The 13,577-nt window shown below is 37.2% G+C and overlaps 1 protein-coding gene across 1 annotated transcript; it reads left to right on the top strand.

The window, feature by feature from the left end:
* The first annotated feature begins 201 nt into the window (after window positions 1–201).
* On the top strand, window positions 202–13,369 carry LOC149071491 (uncharacterized). Its single transcript, XM_089247858.1, has 14 exons — window positions 202–449; window positions 782–898; window positions 1,074–1,190; window positions 3,381–3,497; window positions 5,202–5,318; window positions 5,788–5,904; window positions 6,099–6,215; window positions 7,255–7,371; window positions 7,546–7,662; window positions 7,845–7,961; window positions 8,136–8,252; window positions 11,761–11,857; window positions 11,965–12,031; window positions 13,048–13,369. The coding sequence occupies exons 1-14, from the start codon at window positions 326–328 to the stop codon at window positions 13,060–13,062; spliced, it is 1,473 nt and encodes a 490-aa protein (XP_089103984.1). The 5' UTR covers window positions 202–325; the 3' UTR covers window positions 13,063–13,369.
* The last annotated feature ends 208 nt before the right edge of the window (window positions 13,370–13,577 follow it).

Raw genomic sequence — 13,577 nt, forward strand, 5'->3', positions numbered from 1 at the left:
TACTGAAAACGAAAAATTCTCGCACATGCAAAACAAATAAGAAATGAAACTCTTTCTTTAGGAAGGACTTCGTAAAAACTTTATTACGAGATTATCAAAGAAAATGATAAAATAATAATAATAAATAAAAAAAGGAGGAATATAATATTATTTCACTGATAGAAACAAAGCAATCGTCTTCTGAGTGCTATAAAAAAAAAAACGAGTCAATAGCGCTTATCACAAACATTCAGATTTCAGAACTGAAACCCGGGGTCTGTCTTTGACTACATGATGTGAAATTATATTATAAGTACCCATAACGGAATTGAAAGGAAAAACATTCATGCTCAGAATGAATATCCTACTGTGCGTCTTGGTTCTTCAATGTTTCAGCCCAGCATTTTCACAATATGAAGAAAATATACTAGTACCAGAAATTTGGAGAGAGGAACTGAATAACAGTGAAGGTATGTAGTATAATTTGATTTTTGAAATTGACTGGTGTTTTAACATCGTTTCAATTTAGAAACGTTGGTGAATATTACCGTGATTATTTTACGTATGATTACTTATTAGGTCAGCTACTTTATTACTGAGATGACTCCTTACGGGAAAAAAAGGAGGTGAATTTTTGTTTTAATTTACCAAACGCATGGGTTTTGAAGTAGGAGGATAGAAAAAGAAAACTGCATTGAGACGGTAACAATGTAATATTGGTTCTGCAATACTGGTTCATTCTTTTGTTTGAAGCCACCTTTTGTGATTGAACGTTAAAATTATAATTCTTTGTTCTTGTCAGCTATGGACCCTTGCGAGCAGAATCCTTGCGACAATGGAAGGATGTGCCTCTCCTTAGACCAAGGAACATATAACTGTACTTGCCCACCTGGATACAGTGGAGAAAACTGCAGTGACGGTAAGACCGTGGTCATTTGTTTTCATGAGTCAAACTTCTAGTCGACATGTATGACTTGGTTCAGTCGGTTGGGTAATTTCTGGCACTTTCGTCAAATCTAATAGCGGTTGATTTGTTTGTTTGAGATCACCGTGAATGAACGTTAAAATTATAATTCTGCGTTCTTCTTTTTCAGCTGTCGACCCTTGTGAGCAGAATCCTTGCGACAATGGAGGAACGTGCCTCTCCTTAGACCAAGGAACATATAACTGTACTTGCCCACCAGGATACAGTGGAGAAAACTGCACCGACGGTAAAACCATAGTAACTTGTTTTTATAAGCCAAACTACTAATCGGCACGCATGATTTGATTCGGTAGTTTGGATAATTTCTACTAATATAGTATAAACCGTGCATGCCCCTCGTACACATTCCACTGTGCACTTTCTAATGAATCGATACATTCCGTAATGTGTGTTATGAGTATATGTGTGACCTCTAAAGTATCCATGTTTTCGAAGAGTAGTGCTTGTTTCGTGTTCTGGTGCTGCCATCTATTTTCCGTGTTATGAAGTGAAAATTTTAAATGCTTGAATTTTAATTGTTATGTAAGTATCGTGGTCTAGGTCTGTTTGCCCTCTGTGGAGAGACTTTTGAAATGAAAAACTATTAAATTGGATAATTTCTAGTATTTTCTCGTCAAATCTAGTAGTTCTCCACGGTTGACTAGTTCGTTTGAAGTAACTTTGACTAGTTCGTTTGAAGTAACTTTGACTAGTTCGTTTGAAGTAACTTTGATTACTTCCAAATTACTAATCGACGCACATAATATGGCTCAGTCTGTTGGAAAATTTCTGGTACTCTTGTCACAAAAGGATTATTGATGTTCCGATATTTAAGAAGGGTAGTAGAGAAGCGGTGTCCAATTATCGTCCACTGAGTTTGACGAGTTCCCTCTCGAAAATTTTGGAAATTATCATCAAAAGGCAGTTGGTGAAGTGGATAGACGAGAATAATGTATTGTCGGATAATCAGCGTGGGTTCAGGAAGGGGAAGTCATGTGTAACTAACCACCTTTGCTTCTATGATCATGTGACTAAGGCTTTGGGTGAGAGCAAAAATGTAGACATTGTTTACCTTGATTTCCAGAAGGCATTCGATCGGGTACAACATGGTAAACTCTTGAAGAGTTTACACGAGATTGGAGTTGGGGGCAACTTGTTGAATTTGATAGAATCGTGGGTAAGAGATAGGTCGTAACGAGTTATGGTGAACAGGGAATTCTCTGGTTGGACAAGCGTCACAAGTGGGGTTCCTCAGGGAAGTGTCCTTGGCCCCATACTTTTTTCACTTTTTATCGATAAACTCGATCAGTGTATCGATGGGATTACTAGCAAATTCAGAATCAAATCGGGAATCAAAGCGATAGGGAGTTGCTCCAGACCAACTTTAACAGGATTGCAGCATGGGCAAATGAATGGAGTATGACGTTTAGCGTTGATAAGTGCATGGTCGCTCATTTTGGTTCGAACAACCCACGGTTCTCTTACGAGTTGAATGGTGTCACTATCCCGGATGCAACTAGGGTCACCGATTTGGGAATTCTCATTGACGAGCGGCTTAGGTTTTCTGAACATTGTTCAGCGGTGGTCAAAAAAGGGGAATAGAATGCTAGGTCTCATTTTCAAAAAGGTCTCTTCACGTTCTCCTAAAGTCATTCTTCCGCTTTTTCGAGGATTAGTTCGTCCTGGAATGGAGTATGCTGTAAGGTTTTGGAGACCATACCTACAGAGGGACATAGACTTGGTTGAAGGGGTGCAGAGAAGAGCTACGCGTGTCCTTATTGGCACACAGGGCTTGAGTTGAGATTGATGAAGAGAGATTTCATTTTTTGAATATGTTTACATTGAATGAACGCAGGTGTCGAGGAGATATGATCGAAGTGTTCAAAATTTTCAATGGGATGGATAGGATGGACCATCCAATGCACCACCGATTGACACCGCCAATCGACTGCTTTTACAAGGGGACACCAGTATCGATTGGTGAGGGACAATGCAAGGTTATGGTGTCGCAGAGAATTTTTCTCTAATAGGGTTGTTAATAAATGGAATAGCTTACCCCCGGAGGTAGTAAATTGTAATAAAATTGACACGTTTAAAAAGAAATACGATAAACATGTTGAGGTAAATCGAGAAGCTATCCATACTTAGAATAAGACAACCATAAGTATTCTTTATGGGCATTGTATAGTATTTTATCATGTGTATATATTGATTATAATTTTTGTTAATTGCATTTTTAATTGGGTTGCTGTATATTTTTTGGAAATATATGACATCCATATTTTTATGGACATCTTTTTCTCAGCCACCTCGATGGGCATTTTGCCTGTTGTGGCGTTGTATTTGTATTTGATTGCTTCTTAAATATTGATTGACTTGTTCGTTTGAATCAACCTTGATCAAAGTTAAAATTAGAATTCTGTGCTCTTCTTTTCAGCTGCCGACCCTTGTGAGCAGAATCCTTGTGACAATGGGGGAACGTGTTCCTCGTTGGACCAAGAAACATATAACTGTACGTGTCCACCAGGATACAGTGGAGAGAACTGCAGTGACAGTAAGACCATGTTCATTTGTTTTAATGACATAAATTACTAATCGAAAAGCATGATTTGATTCAGTCTGCCGGTAAAGTTCTGGCACTTTTGCCAAATTAATGGGTCGCAGGGGAGGCTGAATTTCACCTGTCATCCCTAAAGTTTACCCTGGTGGGAGGCTGATAGGACTCCAGTCTAGGGGATTTCGAAGTAAACCTGGTTGCTTTTTTGTTTATTTTCAGAATAAAGCCTCACACCATTTTGTATTGTGCAAAATATTCGTGACCATACGTCCCGCATTTAAAGCAGATTTTTCTACTTTTATGGTTCAGAATTATTTTATCGTTCGTAATAATGCCAGATAACGTAATCCTTAAAACAGCACGTATTGGTGAACATCATCGCGTACACTTATCCTGTAAAGAGGATGTATAACGAGGTGATTTTTATTAAGAAATTTATTTCATAGGTGTTTCTCTGGTGCTCCAGCGGACCGTACAAGTGAGAAGCCGAATTTTTCCTTTGTCTTCATTTGACCGTTCTGGAAAAAATACTAGATGGGTGAGGGAACCAAAATAATGTACACTTGCCCATTGTGATAGAATAAAGGATGCTCCTCTTGAGCCAAGCTACCCATTGCTGCCGCACGGAAGGGGGGATCTTGCTAAATCAGAGGTGAATTGGTGAAAAAATTACATTAACTTCAAAACATCAAAGAATATTATTAAAATGATTTTTGTCCGCTCTAGAGGGGCGAAAAAATTGTTAGGAATTGTTGGTATAAATTGCGAGGTGAGGAGCATTCCTTCCACAAGGGTGGGGCTGACAGGGCTCCAACCAATACATCACACAAGAGATATCTCTGGTGTGTGGTATTGCTTTGGCCCGGAACTATATTTATCATTTTTATTTTTTTATATTATTAAATTATATATTCCAGTTAAGTAGAACCCCTGCCGTACAATGAAGTATCTGGCATGGCGGCCCGCGAAAGATTCTGGACTAGGGCTCTGATGCAAGATGTGAGGGGCACAATCAGGTGGCTCAAGAAATACGTGCCGCACGGGTAAAGGTTATGACTCGAGCCGCCCCCCCCTGGTAGATTACATTCCTGTTTCTGGTATCACGGTCTCAGGCCCTGTCTATTCCTTCAAGTTTTCTTAGCATCTCCGTTGTCGAGGTATGGTTCAAAAGCGTGATGCCATGTGAATTTTTACTGTATGAAATTTTTTAAAAATTCGGCGTCTAACTAAAGTCTACACTGCTGCCCCTTAGCCCCTTGCAACCTGCCGCTCGGGCGCACCGCACCCCTTGGACTCTCGCTTAAGTAGCCCCTAATTGGTTCTGTAGTATCGGTTTACTTGTTTCTTAGAAGCTACCTTGATTAAACTTTAGAATTATAATTCTATGTTTTGGTCAGTAGTCGACCCTTGTGAGCAGAGTCCTTGCGACAATGGAGGAACGTGTTTCCCATTCGACCAAGATACATATAACTGTACGTGTCCACCAGGATACCGTGGGGAAAACTACAGTGACGGTAAGACCATGTTCATATGTTTTCATGATCCAAATTACTAATCGACGCACATAATATGGCTCAGTCTGTTGGAAAATTTCTGGTACTCTTGTCACAAAAGGATTACTACTTAAATATTGGTTGACTTGTTCGTTTGAAGCAACCTTGATCAAAAGTGAAAATTAGAATTCTGTGCTCTTCTTTTCAGCTGTTGACCCTTGTGAGCAGAATCCTTGTGACAATGGAGGAACGTGTTCCTCGTTGGACCGAGGAACGTATAACTGTACGTGCCCATCAGGATACAGTGGAGGAAACTGCAGTGAAGGTAACGCCAAGTTCATTTGTTTGTATGAGAAAAATTACTAATCGACACGCATAATGACATGGATAATTTCTACTACGATTTAACCATGCATGCACCTCGTACTCATTCCTTTATGGACTTTCTAACGAGTCGGTACAAGCCGGAATGTGTGTTCTGAGTGTATATGTGGGCCTAATTTATTTACGTTGTCGGAGTTGTGCTTGTTTCGGGTTCTTGCTGTTACTGTCGTATGACTTTTATAGTTTGAACTAAAAATGGTAAATGTTTGAATTTTTGTCATGTGAATATCGTATTGTAGGTCTGTCTGCTCTCTGCAGAGAGACTTTTCAAATGAAACTGCACTGGATAATTGGGATAATTTCTGGTACGCTTATCGGATCTATTAATTATCAAATCATGGGCGACTTGTTCGTTTGAAGCCACTTTGATTGAACGGATAAAATTATAACTTTGTGTTCTTTTTTGTCAGTTGTCGATCCCTGTGAGAAGAATCCTTGCGACAATGGAGGAACGTGTTTCTCATTCGACCAAGAAACATACACCTGTACGTGCCCAATTGGATACACAGGAAAAAACTGCAGTGATGGTATGACTACGTTCATTTGTTTTTATGACTCAAACAACTAATCAACAAGCATGGTTAGTTTCAGTCGATTTACTAATTTCTGGTACCACTCTCGTCTAATTGATTAGTTCTGTAATATAGATGTTATGCGACTTGTTTGTTTGAAGCCACCTTGATTGAAAGTTAAAAATTTGATTCTTTGTTCTTCATATCAGCTATCGACCTTTGTGAGAAGAATCCTTGCGACAATGGAGGAACGTGTTTCTCATTCGACCAAGAAACATACACCTGTACGTGCCCAATAGGATACAGAGGAAAAAACTGCAGTGACGGTATGACTACGTTCATTTGTATTTATATGACCCAAACTACTAATTGACAAGCATCATTTGGTTTAGTTCGTTCAATAATTTCTGGTACTCGTGCGATCAATATACCCAAATTGATCAGTTCTGCGATATCGATGTCCTTTCACTTGTTAGTTTGAAGCATCCTCGACTTAACGTTAAAATCATAATTCTCTGATATAATGTATGTGTCCACCAAGGTACAATGTACAAAACGACACCGACGTCAAGACATGTTCATATCTCCCATTCAGCTTCTTCGTAATCGACACGTATGATCTGATCCCACGACTCGACGTATGGCGCCAATAAGTTGCCACTGATTCATTCGCACACAGCACAAACGCTTACACGTGTTTCGTTTTATTTCATTTCAGACGTGAAATTTATAGGGCGTTTGGGATAAAAGAAACCCCGGTAGTGAGAGAGAATTACGCATAATCACTTGAAAGTTCAAGTTACATTGGAGAGGACAGACAACTCTTCAAGTTTCTTTGCAATTTATTGACGTGCGAATTTTTAGTGGATCTGTAGATGTCCAAATTGTACTTACTTCCTTTGTCAATTGTTTATTATTGCATATTTCTGCGTAGATACCGTGTTTTAAATCGTTTGAAGGCCTTCACATTTCACGCAGTTCACACACAACATAGACGAGCGTAACGATTATTGAAATTCAGCTATTCTAGGCACGCATTGAATTTTTCGTTGATAATGCTATGTGCACGAAATATTATTTTTTTCTCTTTCTCGGTGCAAATATTTATTTAAAAAATAGCAAAAAAGTTAGAAAATAACTATCAAGCAACATAAATGCTAGCGCATTGAGACATACTAAGGATAAAATTGCAAGTGGAAGCACGCTGAAGTGTCTGGAATGGCGTTATAGCATCTTTCGCATCACTGTACATCGATAACGATATCAATAAAATAGTTGGGTGAAAGTGAAATCAATTCGTTTGCTTATTAACTACGAAACTAAAACTAGAGAAGGTATGATTTTTGTATCTCTCTTCTTTTTCAGCTGTCAATCCATGCGAGCCGAATCCTTGTCGGAACGAAGGGAAGTGTAAGAAAATAACTTATAAGGAATATGAATGCTCGTGCCCCGAAACATACAAAGGAAAAAACTGCTCCGAAGGCGAGTAATAACAGATGTTTCTGGAAGCTTGTGATTACATACAAAGCATGATAGCAAATAAGTATTCCACGAGAATGAGATGAGTTTGTTTCATTTTCTCCCTACACATCAAGCCGTTTTCCTATCAACTGCGTAACCGAAATAAACTTGTGATATTTATGTCTCTTCTTTCAGATGTCGATCCATGCGAGCCAAATCCTTGTCTGAACGAAGGGAAGTGTAAGAAAATGACTTATAAGGAATATGAATGCTCGTGCCCCGAAACATACGAAGGAAAAAACTGCTCTGATGGTGAGTAATCGTAGATGTTTCTGGAAGTCTGCGATTGGTAACTGCGATCATATATCAAGCGCGACAACAAATAAATATTTTATCACACTAAAATGATTTCCTTTCATTTTTCTCAATGCACATCAAACCTATCAACTGCGTAACCGAAACAAAATTATGATTTTTTGTGTCTCTACTTTCAGCTGTCAATCCATGCGAGCCAAATCCTTGTCTGAACGAAGGGAAGTGTAAGAAAATAACTCTTGAGGAGTATGAATGCTCCTGCCCTGAAACATACAAAGGAAAAAACTGCTCCGAAGGCGAGTAATAACAGATGTTTCTGGAAGGTTGTGATTATATACCAAGCACGATAGTAAATAAGTATTCCATGAGAATGAGATGAGTTTGTTTCATTTTCTCCCTACACATCAAGCCGTTTGCTTATCAACTATATAACCGAAATAAACTTGTAATTTTTATGTCACTTCTTTCAGATGTCGATCCATGCGAGCCAAATCCTTGTCTGAACGAAGGGAAGTGTAAGAAAATGATTTATAAGGAATATGAATGCTCGTGCCCCGAAACATACAAAGGAAAAAACTGCTCTGAAGGTGAGGGACACAAATATGTTTCTGTAAGACTGTTATTATTAGAGCCCGGATTATACGCAAATGCATATGTGCATATGCATTTGCATATTTTGGCCTTTTTTTAGCATTAATGCATATAAATGCATGAAATCAAAGAATTTTCAGTATAAGTGCATATTTTGGAAGTTTTGTTTAGGCTCACTAAATTTTTTTTTATAATTTTTCAAATAAATATTGTTCATAATATTTTTCATAACATCGGTTTTTTTTCCCGCAGGTGAAATTTAGTGAATTAATACATATTGATAAAGTATTTTACGAATATTAACCGTTTTATTGTGAGGCTATTTCTAGAGATATGTCAAAGTGGTAAATTATTTTTAGAAAATAGTGTCGTAATTCTTTTGTTACTGGTATTTTCGTTATTGAGCAGCTACAACAAACTGAAAAATCAAAAAGTGCCTGAATAAAAAATATGTAGAAGTTATTTACATATGCGGTATATACAAGTATATATAAATACCTCATTTTTTTGTACATATTTCGGAATTTTTGAGTTTTATAAGATTTTTAGTGCATATTCTGGGGTGTTTAATACATATTTTGGGATTTTTAAGTGAATATTTTGCATTTTTTAGTGAATATTTTGCATTTTTACGTGAATATTTTGCATTTTTAAGTGAATATTTTGCATTTTTAAGTGAATATTTTGCATTTTTAAGTGCATATTTTGCATTTTTAAGTGCATATTTTTTCATTTTTAAGTGCATATTTTTAGATCATATTTTGCCACTTTTTTAGTGCATATTTTTAGATCATATTTTGCCACTTTTTAGTGCATATTTTTAGAATATATTTTGCCACTTTTTTAGTGCATATTATCCGGGCTCTAGTTATTATTATGATAAAAGTCCATTATAACGAGTGATTTGAAAATGAGTGTCAAATAGCTTATGTTAAAGAAACAAAAAATATTCCGTTATAGCGAGTTGAAATTTAGAAAGCATTCGCTAAAACGGGAAAAGAATTCTGAAAAAAAAGTGCTGGCTTTTTTTCCCTTTCTCTCTTCAAAAATTAAACATGATGACACTTATCACGGCCCACGGTCCTCGTAAAAAAACTACTCTGAGGTACTTCAAACAAAGAATGGACACGGAAAAGTCCCATTGTTTCAATCCCTTCTTCTTGGCTTGCCCGCTATGCACAGAGGTTTACGACATGATTTCATTTGTGTTTCAGTAGTAGAACGGAAGGATCTAAACGAAGTTTTAACGCCGATAAAGTAGCAATTTTCTACAATTTTATTACCTGGCTGAGCAAGAATATGGGAAATTCGCTTATAACGAGAAGTCCAGTATAACGTCACATTTTCCTGGTGATTTTGAACTGTCGTTATAACGGACTTTTACTGTACTTATATATTTAATGCGGGCATTCGATTTATATGCAGACCTGCTGCTAACCTCAGAAGAAGAAGAAAAACTCAATCTATCCATAAAAAGCGTAACGTGGACCGTTATCCAATTTACTGAAAAAAGAGGGGGGGGGGGTGGGGGTACCCGCGTACCCCATGCAAAATAAATTAGGATATTTTATAATTGTTATCAGAAAATAATTGCTGCATGGGGAGGAGTGGGGGGGGGGTAAAGATATGGTTTATTTTAAAAGGGGAAAAAATAAACTTGCTCAGAAAGATAGAACATCTCAAAAAATGGTACAGTCGAATCCCGTTATAACGAATTCCAAGAGACCGGAGAAATCATTTCGTTACAACGAAATTTCGCTATAAAGGAATTTCATGTTAATGCATTGTTCTTATCTGGAGGATTAGAAAAGTGTGTGTTAAAACGAGAATTTCGCTATAACGGGATTTGACTATAGTAAGTATTGGGAAAAATCTCTCGCTTGCATCTGTGAGCACATCTTTCTTCACTACTTGTAGTTGGAACTTTCTTGATCGTGATGTAACCATTTTGACGTCCAAAAAAAACACAATTTTTTTAAATAAAGTTTTCAAAGTTAAGCTAATGCAGAATTGCAAAAAAATCGCAGCAAGTAAGTATGTAATAGAACCGAGAACCAAAAAATGTCGCTATATGTACGAAGGTCCTTCTTCATGGGAATCGTAAATTCTAAGGCGGCCACTGTCTCCCATGACGTCATAAAACTGTATTTTTCTCCATACATTTACAAGAGAGACCCGTTTCCGATCACTTCTCATAATGCCCAGCATACTTCCACGCTCCTTTCTGCTGTCTGCAGTCTTTGTGTCCATGTTTCAGCACCTTAAGTCAATGCTCAAAGTACACACCCGGAGTTGAATGATATTCAGCATATCCTCCGAATTACGAAAAACTAACAAATGGCCATACGAGCTTAGTACTGTGCCACTGAAAGCGAAATTGTTTTGAATTCAAATTAGGACGGTAAATGCTCAAAAGTGTTTGAAACTAAACCATGTTCACGCTGTAAATTGAGAGATACACAGTGAACCAACAGTCACGCAACTCGTTATGGAATATTTTATATTTGAAATGCTACAAAGAAATAAATCGAAAACTAATTGTTCTAATGGAGCAACATTTATGGATGCAAAAACATCATTTGGGACAAAATATCACAACATATGATCAAATTTGAACCTCTTTCATGAACAAAAACGCAAATTCATTCTACCAGGTCTGCGGCCATTTCTCTCAAGGTTAAAGCACTTACCTTTCGAATCTCTGATTGAATGTTCTTTTTGAATTTAAATACCAAAGTGTTCGGTGCACCAAATTCTAGTGCTGCTTTGACTATATTAACGTAGACTGTTGGATGGAACCGTTTTCATCTGTGATCAAGACTCACAATCAAGTTTATCAAAGCCTTTTTCATAAATGAACGATCTCATCGACAATAACTAGATTGGTATAATTTAATCCGAGCTTTCAATTCCTGTATATCATGAAAACGATTGGAGTTAAACTTCCATTCTTCAGATGCGTCAGTCCAATAAGACGAATTCATCTGTTATGTGCTAACTTTCTTACACTCTTTGAAAATAAGTTCAAAATTTTGTTCTTCGCTTCGTGCATTTCTTGCTGGCCTAATAGAGACCGATGTCCCCCTTTTCCTTTAAGCTCCACTATTTCCTGTTTTTTTTGGAAACGGGATGGTTATCGGAAGATTGCTGTCTTGTTACACGCAGAAACATTAGAAAAGTCCTCATTGTGCGTGCCGTAATAATAGCTGCAAATCAGCGAGTTGAAAAATATTGCTCAATATAACCAAGTCTTTTTGGTTCTAGCAAAAAACGGCCACACAAGGAACACTTCTGGGAATATTAGTATTCATGGAAATTGAAGGGGAAAAAAATCGCTTTCCATTTGTGACGCAGTATAGCGCTGCCATTTTGTTTTAAAGAATGCATTTACAATCAGTAGAGTTAAAAAAAAAAATCATTTCATGTATAGCGGGTTGAATGACTTTTGAATGACTTATATTATGAGTATTATCAAGTTCACCGCGTTATTGTTTATTGATACAGAAACTGAAAATTTCCGAAAAGTGGCTATCACTGTAGGCTGTGTCTTTGGAAGCTTGCTGATCCTTGTCTCGGTTTTTGCTGTTTGGAAGTACAAGAAGTAAGAACCCATCATTGTAAATAAGGTTTATATTACCTTTTACATATCAAGCCTAAAATGATTGAACCAAACAAATTTTACAAATTTTCCAATCTATAAACTCTCAGATTGAAGAGAAAGCTCGACGGTCAACGCAGTAGTGATCTGCCAGCTGGTACAAGAACAATTGAATTGGTGAGTACTTTTTGTCTGAGTTGGAAATAAATCCCCAACTGTGGATAGTCAGAACTACAGACACTGGTACAAGTTTAGCAAGTTTTTTTGATTCTTTTCATGTCGGAATGAATAGGGAAACAATCTGACTTTAAAAACAAATCCTGGTCTTGAAATAACCTCTATCGCACAACTGCCACTTCACGCATGTGATAGCTATTCTGTCCCTAAATTTACCTCGCACATGGGCTCTGAAATTGGATTTTTTTTTCAGACATGACGAATTTCCTTTCCGTAATCCATTATCCACCATAACTCGAAAACGGTTAGACATAAGACAGATTTGCAGTATATACTATTTTATGCTCCGCATAGACTTGTTCGTCAGCCCCTTTCGCTTGTCAGATTAGGTGCAGTTAACCCTGTATATATATATATAGCAATTTATACATGAATATGCAGATTTGAATAAGCAAAAAAAGTTCCCCTTCGAAATAATTTTCACTGTCAGAGCATCTTGTAAGCACAGCGCGGATGTTATTGGGAAATTTTACTTGAATGAAAAGGATCTAGGGGTTATTTTTCATATCAACGGATAATTTCAATGTCATGTGCAAATTTCAGTTCCCCTTACATTGATATCACTGCTCAAAAAAAAGAAAGAAGAATCATGTTCTTAAAGAAATTTCAATTTTCTTTTAGGATATTTTGGGGCTTCTAATTTCAAAACTGGTACTGGTTTTGCCGAATTGGCTCTAGTTTTTGAGATGATGCATACTCTAAATATTGTGATTTCTATGCTGCTTATGTAATTACCATTGAAAATTTAATTTTTACTTTATCTCAAAATCTAGAGCCAATCTGACGAAACCAATGAGATTCGGAATCAGCGCCCCAAAATCATCGTGAAATCACTGAAATATCTTTGAGAACGAAACCAATACTGAGCAGTGTATTCATTGTATATCAGTAATGTCGCATAACAATTATTTTTTTTCCTTTTCGTGATCGCCTGGATCATGCAATCATGCATGCAGAGCGAGACAGTGTAATATGGACGCTGAGACCGATTGCCCACAATCAAGGACCTAAATACTGAATGATGTGTGAGACTTTGAATGGAGAAGACCGCAATGAACTTTGCCCGAGCCAAGACTATCCGCTGAAAGAAAAACTTTTTTAAATCATTATTTTAGCCATCACCGGGCTGATCATCTGTGATTTATGAAGAAGAAAACAAAATTGTTACGTATCGATTATTTTTCATAATGGTTTCATTTGTTCCGGAAAAAAATGCATTATGTACATGAGTAGAGAGGTGTGTGTTCATATAAATTACCATTCTTCTTTCACCGTTAATCGCAGTCAAAAAGTGTTTTGTTTTCTCTCGGAAATGGTGCACACTCGTGATGCAAACGCGCAAGTCGTTGTCATAGTTTTGGGATGTACAAAAAACAAACGTGCAAGTGAAACAGACTATTTTCTGGTACCATAACTTATCACCGCCCCCTCGTGCTAAGTTATAGTCATAGACTTAAGATATAAATAGACCGCGCACGCTATTCAT

Source organism: Pholcus phalangioides, unplaced genomic scaffold (assembly GCF_987345545.1).
Source record: "Pholcus phalangioides strain wild (caught in Gottingen) unplaced genomic scaffold, Ppha-v1.0 ptg000018l_1, whole genome shotgun sequence".
Lineage (NCBI taxonomy): Eukaryota > Metazoa > Arthropoda > Arachnida > Araneae > Pholcidae > Pholcus > Pholcus phalangioides.

Excerpts from the sequence above, each read along its gene's own strand:
- LOC149071491 (XM_089247858.1), top strand. The coding sequence starts at position 326 with ATGCTCAGAATGAATATCCTACTGTGCGTCTTGGTTCTTCAATGTTTC. Across the intron at positions 899-1,073 it reads TGGAGAAAACTGCAGTGACG|CTGTCGACCCTTGTGAGCAG; the intron begins GTAAGACCGTGG and ends CTTCTTTTTCAG. Across the intron at positions 7,372-7,545 it reads AGGAAAAAACTGCTCCGAAG|ATGTCGATCCATGCGAGCCA; the intron begins GCGAGTAATAAC and ends CTCTTCTTTCAG.